At 48.6% G+C, this 16,423-nt stretch overlaps 1 protein-coding gene and 2 long non-coding RNA genes across 3 annotated transcripts in view; 1 reads left to right on the plus strand and 2 right to left on the minus strand.

The window, feature by feature from the left end:
- Positions 1-1,209: 1,209 nt before the first annotated feature.
- Positions 1,210-3,729, minus strand: LRG1 (leucine rich alpha-2-glycoprotein 1). Its single transcript, XM_053287833.1, has 2 exons — positions 3,595-3,729; positions 1,210-2,314 (listed from the first exon to the last, which is right to left on the minus strand). Exon 2 carries the CDS (start codon positions 2,303-2,305, stop codon positions 1,313-1,315), a length of 993 nt encoding a protein of 330 aa, XP_053143808.1. The 5' UTR covers positions 2,306-2,314; positions 3,595-3,729; the 3' UTR covers positions 1,210-1,312.
- Positions 3,730-7,879: 4,150 nt separating this feature from the next.
- Positions 7,880-11,229, minus strand: LOC128341560 (uncharacterized). Its single transcript, XR_008314449.1, has 2 exons — positions 11,079-11,229; positions 7,880-8,117 (listed from the first exon to the last, which is right to left on the minus strand). It is a non-coding gene; the product is annotated as an uncharacterized LOC128341560 (long non-coding RNA).
- An 821-nt stretch (positions 11,230-12,050) lies between these two features.
- LOC128344459 (uncharacterized) overlaps positions 12,051-16,423 on the plus strand; it is a 52,718-nt gene continuing 48,345 nt past the window's right edge. The window contains exon 1 of the long non-coding RNA XR_008315866.1: positions 12,051-12,343. This is a non-coding gene — a long non-coding RNA (uncharacterized LOC128344459). The remainder of the gene's footprint in view (positions 12,344-16,423) is intronic.

Here is a 16,423-nt window from a genome sequence, read left to right on the forward strand (position 1 = left end):
GTGGCGGGGCATGATGGGAGCTGTGGTCCAGTTATGCCTGAGGAGCAAAGTTTGAGGACTCCTGCTATAGGCAGTTAGATGTGTCTGTCTCCTAGGAAAGTCCAAATCCCTGAGTGACTGCTGGAATCTGGAGATTTAAAAAAGAAGCATTTCAACATTCTGAACTTGGGAAAATAATGCTGAACAGGATGATTTATTTATTTCACATTTCTCCTGTCCTTCTCTCACAGAACTGAAGTCTACCCCCCTTTCATTTATCTTCCTATGATTCATTTATACTTGTAATTTTATTATTTACTTAATAATTAAAAAATTATTTAAACCTGCAAAGCAGTAACTGGCTAGAGGTCATCTCGTGATGGAGTGGGGATTTGAACCCGTGTCTCCCAAGCCCTAATCTGAATTCAGGGGTTCACAAACTTGGGTCCCCAGATGGAGGAGAGCTGGTCTTGTGGTAGCAAGCATGACTTGCCCCCTTAGCTAAGCAGGGTCCACCCTGGTTTGCATTTGAATGGGAGACTACATGTGTGAGCACTGTAAGGTATTCTCCTTTGGGGATGGGGCCGCTCTAAGGTTCTAAGTTCCCTCCCTGGCAGCATCTCCAAGACACGGCTGAGAGACACTCCTGCCTGCAACCTTGGAGAAGCCGCTGCCAGTCTGGGTAGACAATACTGAGCCAGATGGACCAAGAGTCTGACTCAGTATATGGCAGCTTCCTATGTTCCTGGACTGCAGCTCCTATGATCCCCAGCCACAATGGCAGAAGGATGATGGCAGTGGTAGTCCAACAACATCTGGGGACCCGTGTTCCCTGTAACAGGGACTCCCAGATGATGTTCACTACAACTCCCATAATCCCCAGCTGCAATGGCCTTTGGCTGGGAGTTATGGGAGTTGTAGTCCACAACATCTGGGACTCCCTGTTACAGGCGACACTGCTGGGGACTCACGCTTGAGAACCCCGCTTCAACCATTATACCACACTTCCTCTTAAAAAACACCTTGCACATTCCAAAAAATCTAATTTTGATCCCTCTAAACCTGGGCTGTACAACTTTGGCAACCTCCTGCCGATGTTGCACCACAAATCCCGTCATCCCTGATTGGCCACTGTGGCTGGAGATGATGGGATGATAGTCCAGCACCACCTGGAGAGCTGGCGTGGTACAGCCCTCCTCTCAACCAAGATCAACCCTCAACATTTGGACATTTCAGATAGGAAACCTTTGCATTTATTTTCTTAAAAAAACAAATCATTCTTACACCTAAGGGAGGAAAAGCTGTGCAAAAACCCTGGATGGATCTTGAGATTTCAGCAGGAGCCAAATTCGGCTGCAGCCAGAGACATCACTGGCCGGCCTTCAAGGCTTTTGGGGGTGTTGCAAAGCATATTTTGCTTGGAATAGAGGGTGATAGAGTGACGCTTCACCTGGTTCACCAGGGACAGCATGTTGCAGTCACATTCCCAGGGGTTCCCCGACAGATCTAGACTCCAGTTCACTGCCTTGGGTGAGAACTGGAGATCCAACGAGGTCAGCTGGTTGTTGGAGACATCCAGCAGCTCCAGGAAGTCCAAAGGCTCCAAGATCCTACGGGGCAGATTGATCAAGTTATTGTTTTGGAGGAAGAGGAACTTCAGCCTTGGAACGACGTGGAAGGTCTTCTCCGTGATCGTCTGCAGTTGGTTGGCTTCAAGGTCTAATTTCTCCAGATGGGACAGCCCTTCTAGGACATGTGAGGAGAGCCCGCGGAGAGCGTTCTGGGAGAGATCCAGATCCGTCAAGTTCCCCAGCTTGCTGAAGCAAAAGGCAGGCACCTTCTTTAGGGAAGTGTTGGAAAGGACGAGGAACTCAAGACCTTGCAGGGTCTGGAACCACGACGGGCGCAAGGTGGCCAGCTGGTTTCCACCCAAAGCCATTTGCTTCAGGGCAGTGGTGTTTCTGAAGATTTCCGGAGGGAGATCTTCTAGGAAATTGGCTGTCAGATCCAAGGCCTGCAACTCAGGAAGGTCACGGAAGAGGCCATCGGGGAGGCTTCTCAGCCTGTTGTTGGACAGGTGAAGTTCCTGGAGGTTGGGGAGGCCCTTAAGTGCATCTACGCCGATGCTGGAGAGGTTTGTGAACTCGACGGAGATGATCCGGGTTTCTTTGGGGAAGCCCGTTGGGAAATTGCTGAGGGACCGGGAAGAGCAGGAAAACTCGGTGATGTTGTTTGGAATGGGCACTGGCGGACATGGCAAAGCCTGAAGGCCGTGAAAAAGCATCGCCACACAAGTGAGAAAGGTTGTTGGGTCGAAACGATCCATTGTGAAATGCTGCACAGTGAAAAAGACATCGATGATCCACATTGAGGTTGCAAAGAACATTACCTTCCTCTATTCCCTTTCCCACCCTGGGCTGAGAAAGCAAACGTCCCCAACCTTTTGCTCCCAGGGAATTAGAATCTGAGGTTTTACATCCCCGGAAGGTGGAGAGTGTGGCAGGGTCGAGGAATCCCAATAAGCTTGCAAGGTCCCCCAAGGTCCCCCAGATCACAGCTGGAAAACTACACACCCAGACTGTGGATAGTGAAAGAACATAATGTACAGGTATAAGATGGGGAAATGTCTGGCTTGTCACGAGGACATGTGAAAAGGATCTTGGGATTGCAGTCCATCCCAAGCTGAGCATGAGCCAGCAGTGTGATGCAGCTGCACAAAAGGCTAATGTGATTATATGCTGCATTAACAGAAACATCGTTTGGGAGCCATAAGAAGGAATCGTTCTATTTCATTCTACACTTGTCAGACTTCCACTCTACATTATTTCTTGTCTGGAATACTGTCCAGACCTGGGTGCTTCACTTTAAAAAGGATGCAGACAAAAATGGAAGGGGCTCAGACTCAGAGTAGGGCAACTGAGATGGTTAGGGGTCTGGGGAAGGGAACAACCCCTATGGAAAAAGTGGAAGGAACTGGGCATTTTTAGCTGGGGAAGAGAAGAGGGAAGCTGGACGTGACAATCTTTGAAGGGCTGTCACATAGAAGAAGGCAAAGATCTATTCCACCCAGAGAGGGCAGAGCAGTGGAAAATGGAAATGGAAAAAATTACATGGGGGTGGGCAGGGGTGTAGCTATAATTGAGTGGATGTGTTCAAAGAACATGGGCCCTCCAGATCCTGAGCACACACACCCCTCCCCAGATGCACCCTTCCCTATTTTCTTCATTATCTCCCTCATTCTGACAGGCATCTGAGGCGTGGGGCAAATACAGGCCCCTTCTCCTCCCCTAGCTACGCCACTGGGGATGGTGGTCTTCCAAGCAAAGGCTAGGCACCCATCGGCCAGAGATTTCCTGCTCTCTGCAAGAATCCCCTAACTCGGGATTTCCTGCAGTGAGGAGGCTGAGCAAAATTTTTCCAAGACCCCCTCAAACTCTTGGATTCTGTGTCTCTTGCCTTTCCACCTCGGGGCATGCATATTTGAGCTATGACTCACCCTTCTCCTCCCCTCCCCTCAATTCAAACTCTTCAAGCCTGAAATCAATAGCTGTTTCCTGAAATTGCCTGCAGGGCATGGTACAAGTCAGGACAATGCAGCATCTGATTGGCACTTACCTGTGTCGTCCAGCTCTCCCCAAATCTGATCACCACCTATTTTCCTCCACTTTGCCCCTCTCACACAGGTCCAGAGCTCTTTTATAGTGTCCTCTTATCCAGGAAATCAAGCCAGGGGGAGGACTTTGGGCTTAACATAGATTCTTCTCGAAAACATCACTCTGAGGCTGCAACTTCCTGATTGCAGCACTTTATTGGGAAATGCTTTTTGCAAGACTTCAGAGAGAACCAAGCCAAATCTCTGTCTGTGGAACATACAGATTCCATTTACCTGAAATTCCAGTCTACAAATATTTCCTTGACAGTATCCCAGGAAGGCAGCCAGAAACAACAAAATGAGAGTGGGAAAAAGAAGACAAGAAGAAGAAAGCACACCTTTCAGTAATTTATTTATTTATTTATCATATTTATAGACTGCAGTAATGCCGGGAAGAGCAGGCCTCAATAGTTTTAAAACATCATTTGGTATCCTGTGACCAGTTCTGAACTCTGCATATTAAGAAGAACATTGATGAACTGGAACGGGACAAAGACAATGGGGGATCTGGACCCCAGATCATAGGAACACAGGAAGCTGCCATATACTGAGTCAGACCATTGGTCTATCTGGCTCAGTATTGTCTTCACAGACTGGCAGCGGCTTTTCCAAGGTTAGAGGCAGGAATGTCTCTCAGCCCTACCACTTTGTATATAATTGTGCTTTGGCAACGTACTGTATGCTTTGGTAGTTTGTTGGTTCAATAAAAAAATCTTGTCCTATTTAAAAAAAAATAAAATCTTGTCCTATCTTGGAGAAGCCAGGGAGGGAACTTGAAACCTTCTGCTCTTCTGTGAGGAAAAGCTGAAGGAGCTGGGTAGGCTTAACCTGGAAGTTTTTTGCACCCGGCTTTTTATTCTCAGCTCCTCTGGAATTGAGGTGTGTGTTCACATATCGGCCAGATTTACCCTGAAGTCCCCGTGAGAATATCGGGGAGCACTTCACAAACAATTCGGGCTTTTTATTGCACATGAGAGTGTAGACTGATTTATAGCCAGGGTAAAAAATAATTACAAATGAATCCACTTTTTGCATTGGTTTTTGGAGGCAACTTCGAACCCACAGTACAGCCCCACAGTGAAGCCTGCTGTCTGGGAAAGACAGGGGTGTAGTGAGGTTCCCGGCGGCTGGGGGACACAGCTAGGCAGGGGGTCTTTGCGTGCTCACACACACCCCAGAGCTCCAAGCCACACCCCCTGCATTGAAGTGAGACACAAGGGGGCAGAGCAACCTTCCCCGCCCAAGCCTTCCCCTCGCTGTCTCTTGAACTCACTGCTCGGTTAATCTTTCAGGAGGGTGGTCGCAGCAGTGCCGGCTCGACGGAGTGGATCAGGGTCGGGCGCGGGGCTGCCGGGGCCACAGTCTTCCATCCGGGGGGTGGGGGTGGATCAGGGCCAGGCAGCCCCTCCTCTGGTGTCTACTGCACGGTGGCCAGGCCAGGGGGCGGAGCAGCGGAGAGGGGCTGAGAGGAGGAAGCATGGGGGGGGGAGTGTTTGTGTGTGTGTGTGTAACACTGTGCGTCCCATCAGCACTCTTGTGGGCTCCCTGACCCTCCGGGCCGGGGGACATTTCTCCCCCCTCCTCGTCCAGTGGATGCTACGCCCACGCTCCCGGAGAAGAGACGATAAAGGGGGGGATATGGGAGCCATCTTAAATTACCTGAAGGGCTGTCACATAGAAAAAAGAGAGGACTTGTTCTCTGTGTCTCCTGAGGGCAGGATCAGAACCAAGGGGTTGAAATAAGGAAGCCGATTCAGGCTATACACCAAGAGGAATTTCCTCAATGTCAGAACGGTTGGACAGTGGAACAGCCTGCCTCATGCAGTGGCTTCATGCCCACAGTGAGTACCTCTGTCTTGCTTGGATCCAGCCTCAGTTTGTTCTCCCTCATCCCAGCAGAGTCCTGCACTGAGCGGGGGTGGGGGTGGGGGGTGGACTGGAAGACCTCCCGGGGTCCCTTCCCACTCGTAACATTCTCTGCTTCTTTTATTCAGGGCTGAGTCCCGGTGCTGAAAATGGGGTTCGGAGCGCCGACCTGAAACTCCTGCAAATGCTGTTGCTGATGGCGAGGCAGCTGTCAAGCCTCTCTCCGAGGGCAAGTGTGTGATGGAGACCCTGGCCGAACTTGAGCTGGTTAATAACCCGCCTGGAAAGGGACCACAAAGGGTCCATTCACGCTCCACAGCTGCACACCCTGGGCCTAGCCACTGCATCTGTTAGAGAGGAATATATATATCCAGCCAAAGTAAACATAGCAGAGGAAGATGGCCCAGGGAGAGAAAAGTCGGGGTAACGTAGCTGGGATTCTGTGGGTTTGTCTTGCACAGTAATTTACTGTGGTAAATTCCATTTTCCAATGGATGTCTGAGGTTATCCCTCTTCACACAATGTGCAATTCAAAGACGGAATCATCTAGCAAAGACCGCTTGAGCTGAGGGTTTGTGAAGCAGCCAATAGCTAAGCAGGCCTCAGTCTGGTCACTGCCTGGATGGGTGGCCACCTGGACATCCCTAGGATACCACCTTGACTTCCACCATGGAAGAATTCTAAATCAAGTAAAGGTAAAGGTAAATATCCTGCCCACCTAATGGTGCAGCGGGGTAGAAACTGGCCTAGGGAGCAAGAGGTTGCCGGTTCGAATCCTCAGACAATGGGAAACATCTATATCAGGCAGCAGCAATATAGGAAGGTGCTGAAAGGCGTCATCTCATACTGCGCGCGGGAGGAGGCAATGGTCAACCCTTCCTGTATTCTGCCAAAGAAAAACCACAGGGCTCTGTGGTCACCTGGAGTCGACACTGACTCGACTGCACACTTTACCTTTTAAAAGGTAAATATTGGGGCAGGATTGGGGAAGTGAGTAGCAATCTTATCAATCCCCAACTTTGCCACTCCCAAAATTTCAGTCAGAAGAGAACCACCACTTTAAAGAGGCACCTTTCAAAGTGGAGATTCCCTTATCTTTAGTAGGGGGAGATCAATGGGCCCTATCCAACCCCAGCACAGCATTCCTCCAGTGGCTGTTGCTGGTGTCTGCCTGAAGTTTCTTTTTAAATTGTGAGCCCTTTGGGGACAGGGGAACATCCATATATTATTAATTTGTCTATGTAGACCACTTTGGAAACTATTGTTGAAAAAGTTTGCCCTGCTAACCGGGCAAAGTGGTGATTCTCTTATATTTAGCAGGAGGAGAGCAACTGACCCTGTCCATCCCGAGCACAACATCCCTGCTGTGGCTGGTATCTAGCTTATATTTCTTTGAGCCCTTATATTTCTTATATTTCTGTGAGCCCTCTAGGGGACAAGGGACCATTTTCTTATTATTCTTTTTCTACATAAACCACTTTGAGAATGTTTTCACTGAAATGTGGCACGTAAACAATCGAAGCAAATAAATGCCTTTATTAGCACCAACCACAAGGCACAAAGACATGGTAGCAAGCTTTCGAGTTCTGTAGAACTCTTCATCAGGCTGCCAAAAAGGACGTGTGAGTCCCAGCCTCATGCAATTCATAAGAGAAGGAGTGCACATGTAATTTGAGTGGCATTCAGGGCTGCTAGGACAAATACATTATTAATGACATTATTCAGAAATATAAAATCTAGTTACTGGATTCTGACCAACATGGTTGAATATGCCCTCCCCCCAGCCCTTTTATTAAGTGTTTATTGAAGGCTTTTAAAAAACTAGACAACAGTACTACACAAGTTGCGTGTAATACAGTTCCCAAAATGCGGCGGAGGGGGAAGAGGTTAAATATATTGTTCATTTATTATAATTATATATTGCCTTACAAAAGGACTCTAGGCAGTTTACAGATCATTTAAAGGCAGAAAAAATACCAAAATCAAAATAAATCAATTAAATACATTTAAAACAATTAAATAACTAAGAAAATAAAAGTAAATAAACTACTAAGATTTATTTTACCATAATAAGAAGAAAAACAACTCTCCTGCTAACTTGGCAAAGAGGCACCTTTTAACGTGGTGAGTCTCTTTATTGAGCAGGGGGAGAGTAACTGGCCCTCTCCACCCCCAGCACAGCATCCCTCCAGTGACTGTTACTGGTGTCTAGCTTATGTTTCTTCTTAGATTGTGAGCCCTTTGGGGACAGGGATCCATCTTATTTGTTTGTTATTTCTTTGTGTAAACCACCCTGAGCCATTTTTGGAAGGGCGGTATAGAAATCGAATGAATGAATGAATAAACAAACAAACAAACAAACTCTCCCATAAATCAAACATGGGTGGTGTGAGCATGTATGTATGATTTTTGTCACATCTGAAAAAAATTCACATCTGTAGGTCTGACTTATATCCATCCAAAACCACCAGGTGTCACCCTTATCATTGCCTTCAAAGAACCAGTACGCCTGAGTCATGTTCTCTTTCTTTCTTTCTTTCTTTTTCTTTTCTTTTCTTTCTTTCGCTTCATTTGAGCTCTCCAAAGAAGTTTCAGTCCTGTTTGAAATCCCTGGCATAGGCTGGGACATAGGAAGGAATAATAGAGTGTTCCTGAGCATAAACAGAGTGCCTGTCCTCACAAATAACTGTGAGCAGTTTCTGAGATTGAAGAGTAGGGCATCTAAGGAGAGCTGTCTATCCCCAGATTTTGTGGGGCTCAGGGTGAAAATAGTTTGCAGTCCCCCAACCACCCCAACATGACAAATCAAAATTGTGCTTGCCCTGCCAGAACCAGATAATGTTAATTATCTGTTATCTCTGTTAATGTGTGATAGTGTGGGGGTCCTCTCATAGGTGTGGCACCCTGTGTGACAGCCCTTCAAGCCCCTCCCTTCACACAAGTTCAAATAAAAGTCCTTTTAACAGCAAGAAACTTGAAATTGGGTAACTGACAAATTAAGCCTATATGAAACTGCCTTCTGTGGAGTCTGCATACCTGCTAACATGTCCTTATTTTCCCATTGGCGGATATGTGGCAGAGGAGAGCTGGTCTGGTGGTAGCAAGCATGACTTGTCCCCTTAGCTAAGCAGGGTCTGCCCTGGTTACATATGAATGGGAGACTTGATGTGTGTGAGCACTGTAAGATATTTCCCCTAGGGGATGGAGCTGCTCTGGGAAGAGCATCTAGGTTCCAAGTTCCCTCCCTGGCAGCATCTCCAAGATAGGGCTGAGAGAGATTCCTGCTGCAACCTTGGAGAAGCCACTGCCAGTCTGTGTAGACAATACTGAGCAAGATGGACCTATGGTCTGACTCAGTATATGGCAACATTTGAACCCAGGTCCTTCTGTCAGTTATTTGTGTCACTGGTCTGTGGTGCATCTCCTAAATAAGCTGTTTATCGAGCCAGACCTTTGAGCCCATTGTGATCAGAACTGTCCACTCTGACTGGCAGCAGCTCTCTGGGGTTTCAGAGAGGGGTCTTTCTCCAGCCTGCATGGAAATGCTGCCAGAGATCGAAGCTAAGGCCTTCTGCAAGCAAAGCAGGTGCTCTTTCATTAAGCTGTGAAGAATCTAAGCAGATATCCTCTGATGCTGAGTCAGACCCCTAGTCTATCTGGCTCAGTACTGTCTGCACAGACTGGCAGCAACCCTCTAGGGTATCTGATGGAGGCCCTTCCCAGCCTAACATGGAGATGCTGCCAGAGGTTGAAGCCAGGACCTTCTGCTTGCAGAGCAAGTGCTCCATCATGGAGCTACAGCCCAAGCTCCCCCTTTTATTTTATTTTGGTATTGCTGACAGGACTACACACAATTTAATTACAAGCCAGTTTGAAAGGGCCTGGGACAAAGAGGCAGTGGAACAGGAAATGCTGATGACACCCAAATCTTTTTCTCCATGTCAGCGTCATCAGGAGAAGGCATAACCTCCCTAAATGCCTGCCTGGAGGCAGTAATGGGCTGGATGAGGGATAATAAACTGAGGCTGAATCCTATCCAGATAAGACTGGGTTACTTATTGTGCGGGGTTGGAACTCGGGAGATGATTTTGATCTGCCAGTTCTGGGTGGGGTCACACTTCCCCAGAAGAAACAGGTATGCAGTCTGGGGTTGCTTCTGGACACAAACCTCTCCCTGGTGTCCCAGGTTGAGGCAGGGGCCAGAGGTGCCTTTTATCAGCTTCGGCTGATATGCCAGCTGCGTCTATTTCTTGAGATAAATGACCTCAGAACAGTAGCTGGTCACCTCCGGACTTGACTACTGCAATGCGCTCTATGTGGGGCTGCCTTTGTACGTAGTCCGAAAACTGCAGTTGGTCTAGAATGCGGCAGCCAGGTTGGTCTCTGGGTCATCTCGGAGAGACCATATTACTCCTATCTTAAAACATCTACACTGGTTGCCAATAGGTTTACAGGCAAAATACAAGGTCTTGGTGATAAACTATAAAGCCCTAAACAGCTTGGGCCCTGGGTATTTAAGAGAACACCTTCTTTGCTATGAACCACCCCGCCCATTGAGACCATCTGGAGAGGTTCGTCTGCAGTTGCCACCGGCTCGTCTGGTGGCTACTCAGGGATGGGCCTTCTCTGTTGCTGCCCCAAGGCTTTGGAACATACTTCCTGCTGAAATAAGAGCCTCCCCATCTCTGACAACTTTTAAAAAGGCAGTCAAGATGCATTTGTTCACCCAGGCTTTTAATTAGGTTTTTAATTGTTTTAATTGTGCTTTTAATAGTTTCAACGTTTTAAATTTTAAGTTGTTGTGAAATTTTAATCTTTTTATCTGTTGTTTTTATTGTTTTGTTGTAAGTTGCCCAGAGACTTGTGTTTTGGGCAGTGTACAAATGTGTTGAATGAATGGATGGATGGATGGAGGGATGAATAAATAAATAAATAAATGTGTAAGGAGACCGGGGGTGACTCTAGAACATCTAGTTTGGGGGAGCAAAGGGATGGCAGAGAACATTATTAGGGGAGCAGGGATTTTACTATTCATTAACAACTTATAGAGGTAATTAAGATTATTAGTTTATTTACCTTATTCATGAAGCTTACATGACATTTTAAGATTCATTCAGAAAATGGGCCAGATTCGTCTAAAAAAATATTGGGGCTATTCTCACGATTAACAAAAATTGGGCTAGGAGAACCTAGCCCAATTTTTGTTAATTGTCAGAACCACTGGGCTCGGCTGTGAGCCCAGTGGTTCTAGAGCGGGTAACCCGCTCTGGACCCCCTGGTAAAAAGCAGGTTTGTGGAGCGAGTGCTCCGCAAACCTGCTTTTTACAATCATGAGTAGCCATGAAGCGCCTTTGTGCTGTGCCTACTCATGAGTAGACCCCCGGCCGGGAGGCGAAAAGCCACCTCCCGGCTCGGGGGTCTCCCCAGTATGCCCTGTGCGCTTGGGCAGGGCATACTGGGGCTTGTGGGGGCCGAGCGGCCCCCGAGCTCTCCAGCCCCCGCCGGCTCTATCTTGGAGCCGGCAATCGTGTGGGCAGCCGATCTGGCCGCCCAGGGCTCCCTCTCCGCTCTCCTCGCTCACCTGGGATCGTGAGACCCGGCTCCTTGTCTTTTTGCATTGGGACAACACTTCCAGTTTGCTTTCCAGCTCAGGCTGGTTTTCTCGTCTTCTTCAAGACCATGTGGCAGGAAAGACCGGGGTGGTGGGGAGAGAGGGCAGCAGCAGGCCAACTGAAACCTGAAAGGGAGATGAACTTGCACCCCCCACCCTGCACACATGGTCTCACCCAGCCCACTTCCTGTCCAGGAAGGAAGCTAAGGGGTTGGCCTGGCTCCTAGGAGTCTCTGACCTAGAGAGGAGATGACCCTGCACGCCGCCCCGCCCCCCCATGGCACACATGGAGGTCAACATAGGAAGCTGCCATATACTGAGTCAGACCATTTCGTCTATCTAGCTCAGTATTGTCTTCACAGACTGGCAGCAGCTTCTCCAAGGTTGCAGGCAGGAGTCTCTCTCAGCCCTATCTTGGAGATCCTGCCAGGGAGGGAATCTGGAACCTTCTGCTCTTCCCAGAGCAGCTCCATCCCCTAAGGGGAATATCTTATAGTGCTCACACATGTAGTCTCCCATTCATATGCAACCAGGGCAGACCCTGCTTAGCTAAGGGGACAAGTCATGCTTGCTACCACAAGACCAGCTCTCCTCTCATGCACACAATCAAAAACTGTGTTCTACCCAGGTTTGGGAGCTGTGTGTGCTCCCAATTTTTGGTTGTGTGGAAACAAGGGAAGAAGAAAACCTGGGCAGCTTTTCCTTCTGCCTTGCATCCACACAATCTCTTCTACCTAGGTTTCCCTCGTCCCTTGCTTCCACACAGCCGAAACAGGGAGCACACACAGCTCCCAAACCTGGACAGGTAGGACACAGTTCTTGACTGTGTGAATGACCTCATGGTCTCACTCAGCCCAGTTATTTTTCTTATGTAAACCGCTTTGAGAACTTTTGTTGAAAAGTGGTATATAAGTAGTAGCAGTAGTACTAGTTGTAGGAAAAAATAGCCGCAGTAGCAGTATTTCCTCCCACCCTCCCTGTCCTGAACATGGTCTCACCCTGCTGAGTTCCTGTCCAGGAAGGAAATGAAGGAGTTGGCTGGGAGGCTGGAGGAGTTTCCTACCTGCCTGGCTGCACAAGGTCTTGCTGCTTGTTCTGGAGTAGAGGCGTGAGGCTTCTTTAAACAACAGAGGCCTTTGAGAATAATTAAATCCAGCTGCAGGACCATAATAGATTAGGACTACATTGTCTGACAGTTTGCTGTAACGTTCCAGTCTGGTGGAGGTAAAGCAAAGGTAAGGTTGTGCTGTTGAGTCTGTGTCAGCTCTTGGTGACCACAGAGCCATGTGGTTGTCTTGGGTAGAATACAGGAGGGGTTCAGTGTTCCCTCTAACAGGGATTCCCAGATGTTGTTGACAACAACTCCCAGAATCCCCAGCTGCAATAGCTTTTGTTTGGGGCTTCTGGGAGTTGTAGTCAACAACCCCTGGGAATCCCTGTTAGAGGGAACACTGGAGGGGTTTACCAGTGCCTTCTCCCGCGCAGTATGAGAGGATGCCTTTCAGCATCTTCCTATATTGCTGCTGCCTGATATAGGTGTTCCCCATAGTCTGGGAAACATACCAGCGGGGATTTGAACCGGCAACCTCTTGCTCCCTTGGCAAGTTACTTCCCTGCTGCACCATTAGGTGGCTCGGAGCAGGAAATACTTTGTGAGGAGAACCCACTACCCCTTGGAGTCAACCCAAGTGAGAATGGGGGCAGCACCAGTGTTCCCTCTAACAGGGTTTCCCAGATGTTGTTAACTACAACTCCCAGAATCCCCAGCTGCAATGGCTTTTGTTTGGGGCTTCTGCGAGTTGTAGTCAACAACCTCTGGGAATCCCTGTTAGAGGGGACACTGGAGAGCACTTTGGATTGATCGGAACTGAGCTCAGGCTGGCAATAGCGATGCCCGCAAAAAAGGATCCGTCGCATCGCCACGTGCAGTGCCCCCCTGCACATCCCTTCCTCCTAGAGAAGTTCGCCTCTCCCCAGCCCCGGTCTGTGGCCGGCTTCATTCTCCCACTCAGCCCCTCTCCTCTATTAAGCATTTCATCGTGTTAGCGATATTGTTTTCTTCTTTACGAGCTCCAAGGGAGCAATCCAGCCGGAGATTTATAGCCTGGCTAAAATCACCTTCCTCCTTAAGTGAGCCATCCATAGTCCGTGATCAGGGAAGAGCCCTGTTTAGAAACACAAATTCAATCTCACCCAGCCACAAAGCAAATCCATTTCACACCAACAGCACAGAGCTTCTCCCCCCACCCCCCGCCCGCCCGGGCTCTGACCTTGATATGGAGAGCGATGGGTGAGGGGTAGCACATTATTATGCACAGGCGAGTGCATTCATGCGCCTTTGCGCCAGGCTGGTCGGCCAACCCGCATTCTTTTTACTCATTAAGCAATTGCATTTAAATGTGAGGTGGCACCTTTAAATCAGCCAATTAACCATCCTGGCCTGGGTGGGCACAGAGTGGCGGCTAGGAGGCGAAGCGGAGAAAGAGGTGGCTGTAGGCAACTCATGATTCTCTTTGCTTCTGCCCCCACTAGCCACAATATGGAGATGCTACTGGCCTACCTTACAGGCTTGTTGTAAAGAGGAAGCAATTGGTGTTCATTTCTGCATGAATCATTAGACAAGAGTGACCAAACCTCTCCCATCCACATATCTGGATTTGACTCTTCCTTTCCTCCCCCTGGAAGCTTTTCACACAAGGCTTTGGAAGCACTTTAACTCGCATCTCTTCCGAAATAGAGGGGGGGGTGTTCACATATCGGCTAGATTTACCCTGAAGTCCCTGCGAGTTATCGGGGAGCAGTTCACATACAATTCAGCTTTTTATCACTGTGCATTAGAGTGTAACCTGATTTATATCCGAGGTAAAAAAAAAATTCCACTATTTATGTCGAGGAGGGTTTTTTTTGACAGTTTCAGGTTCACAGTAGAGCCTCCCTGTAAACCCGTGGTAAAACCTGCTGTGCGTAAAAGCCCCTGGTGCACCTGATATTTTGCAATTCTTGGGACTATGGAATGTTAGAGGTGGAAGGGACCTTGGAGGTCTTCTAGTTCACCCCCTGTTCAGTGCAGTAAACTGCTAGAGCATCCCTGATAGAAGGCGGTCCTCCAGCCTCTGCATAAAAACCTTCAGTGAAGGAGAGTCTCCATGAGGCAGACAGGTCTGCTTTCAAATGGCCTGAACAGTTGGGAGATCCTTCCTAATGCCCAGCCTGAATCTGCTTCCTTTTAATTCCAACCCCCTGGTTCGAATCTTGCCCTCAGGGGCAACAGAGAATAGGTGTGCTCCTTATTCTGTGCAGCAGCGCTTCAGATGTTTGGAAACCGCTCTCATATTCCCCCTTTAGTCTTCTCTTCTCCAGACTAAACATATCTTGCTCCTTTAACCACTCCTAACGTAGGATTTGTAGAGTCAAAGAATGTTAGAGGTAGAAGTACTATCCTGGAGTAGGCGTGTGGTTGGACCCACCAGCTGGGCCAGTCGGAATGCCAAACCAGCTCGAAGCAGTTCAGAGTTGTGGGTCCCCAAACTGGTTCGGTCAAACCCACTGGCTGGGCTGGTTGGGTTGCTGAACTGGCTTGAAGTGGTTCAGAGTTATGGGAGGAGAGCTGGTCTGGTGGTAGCAAGCATGCATTGTCCCCTTTGCTAAGCAGGCACCACCTTGGTTTGTATTTGAAGGGGAGACTACATGTCTCCTCTTCAAATGGGAAGGGGAGCCCCTGGTGGCGCAGTGGTAAAACTGCCGCCCTGTAACCAGAAGGTTACAAGTTCGACCCTGACCAGGGGCTCAAGGTTGACTCAGCCTTCCATCCTTCCGAGGTCGGTAAAATGAGTACCCAGAATGTTGGGGGCAATATGCTAAATCATTGTAAACCGCTTAGAGAGCTTTCAGCTATAGAGCGGTATATAAATGTAAGTGCTATTGCTATTGCTATTGCAATGTGAGCACTATGAGACATTCTCCTTAGGGGATGGGGCTGCTCTGGGAAGAGCATCTGCATGCTTGCATGCAGGAGGTTCCAAATTCCCTCCCTGGCAGCATTTCCAAGATAGGGCTGAGAGAGACTCCTGCCTGCAATCCTGGAAAAGCTGCTGCTAGTCTGTGTAGACAATGCTGAGCTAGATGGGCCAATGGCCTGACTCGGTATATAAGGCAGCTTCCTATGTTCCTGTGAAGCGGTTCACAATAGAACCACTTGAACCGGCCCAGTTTGCAGCTGTCCGGTTCGCAGTCGATTCGATCCATGCCATGCAGTCCAACCTTCTACTATTAAGTGCAGGAAACTGCTACAACATCCATGATAGGTGGCCATCCAGCCTGCTTGAAAAACGTAACAAAGGGGAGTAACCACTGCACAGGGTAGACTGTTGTACTGTCCAACAGCTGTTACAGTCAAGCAATTCCTCCTAATGTCTAGCCTGAATCTGCTTCTGGTCACTATGAATCATTGCCCTGCATTCCTTTGTTGCAGGGGACTAACAGCAGGAGAGAGGGCATGCCCTCAACTCCTGCCTGTAGGCTTCTCAGAGGCATCTGTTGGGCCACTGTGCAAAACAGGATGCTGGACTAGATGGGCCTCCTTGGGCCTGATCCAGCAGGGCTGTTCTTATGTTCTTAGGTTCTTTTGATTGGGAGATAGGCAAGTCCAGAGCATGGACTCCTGCAGAGATGTACGGAGGGCAGAGAATTATGTTTCCCTTCTGCATTTGGACCAACTGAACGGTACAATCATAACTGATGCAGAGACAACGACAACCCACAGCAGAAACAAACTGGAAAGAAGCGCGGTCAACCAGACAGAGAGGCAGCGAACAGCCTCTCCAGAGAGAAAGTCCTTCAGCTCTGTGCCTGCAGCACCTGCAATCGGGGAATGATCCCTCCACAGCTAGGCATGAATGAAGAAGAATGATTCTCCCTCCTGCAGCAGAGGCAGAATAGAAGGAGATTAGGCCAGAACAGAGCATCGTGCAGACAGGGAAGTGCCTCTCTCTATTTTATTTATTTATTTATTACATTTTCTATCCTGCTCTTCCTTCAAAGAGCCCAGAGCGGTGTACTACATACTTAGGTTTCTCCTCACAACAACCCTGTGAAGTAGGCTAGGCTGAGAGAGAAGTGACTGGCCCAGAGTCACCCAGCAAGTCTCATGGCTGGATGGGGATTTGAACTCGGGTCTCCCCAGTCCTAGTCCAGCACTCTAACCACTACACCACGCTGGGTGTGTCATTTAATTAACGTCTTTGCTAGCACGTGCCAGACATCCTTTTGTGGCATGCCATTTGGAAACCCCCCAACTTAAATACTCTGATTATTTT

Source organism: Hemicordylus capensis, chromosome 2 (assembly GCF_027244095.1).
Source record: "Hemicordylus capensis ecotype Gifberg chromosome 2, rHemCap1.1.pri, whole genome shotgun sequence".
In the NCBI taxonomy this organism is placed as follows: Eukaryota; Metazoa; Chordata; class Lepidosauria; order Squamata; family Cordylidae; genus Hemicordylus; species Hemicordylus capensis.

What these genes read in the sequence shown, in the direction of transcription:
- LRG1 (XM_053287833.1), bottom strand. Translation starts at nt 2,305, where the DNA reads ATGGATCGTTTCGACCCAACAACCTTTCTCACTTGTGTGGCGATGCTT.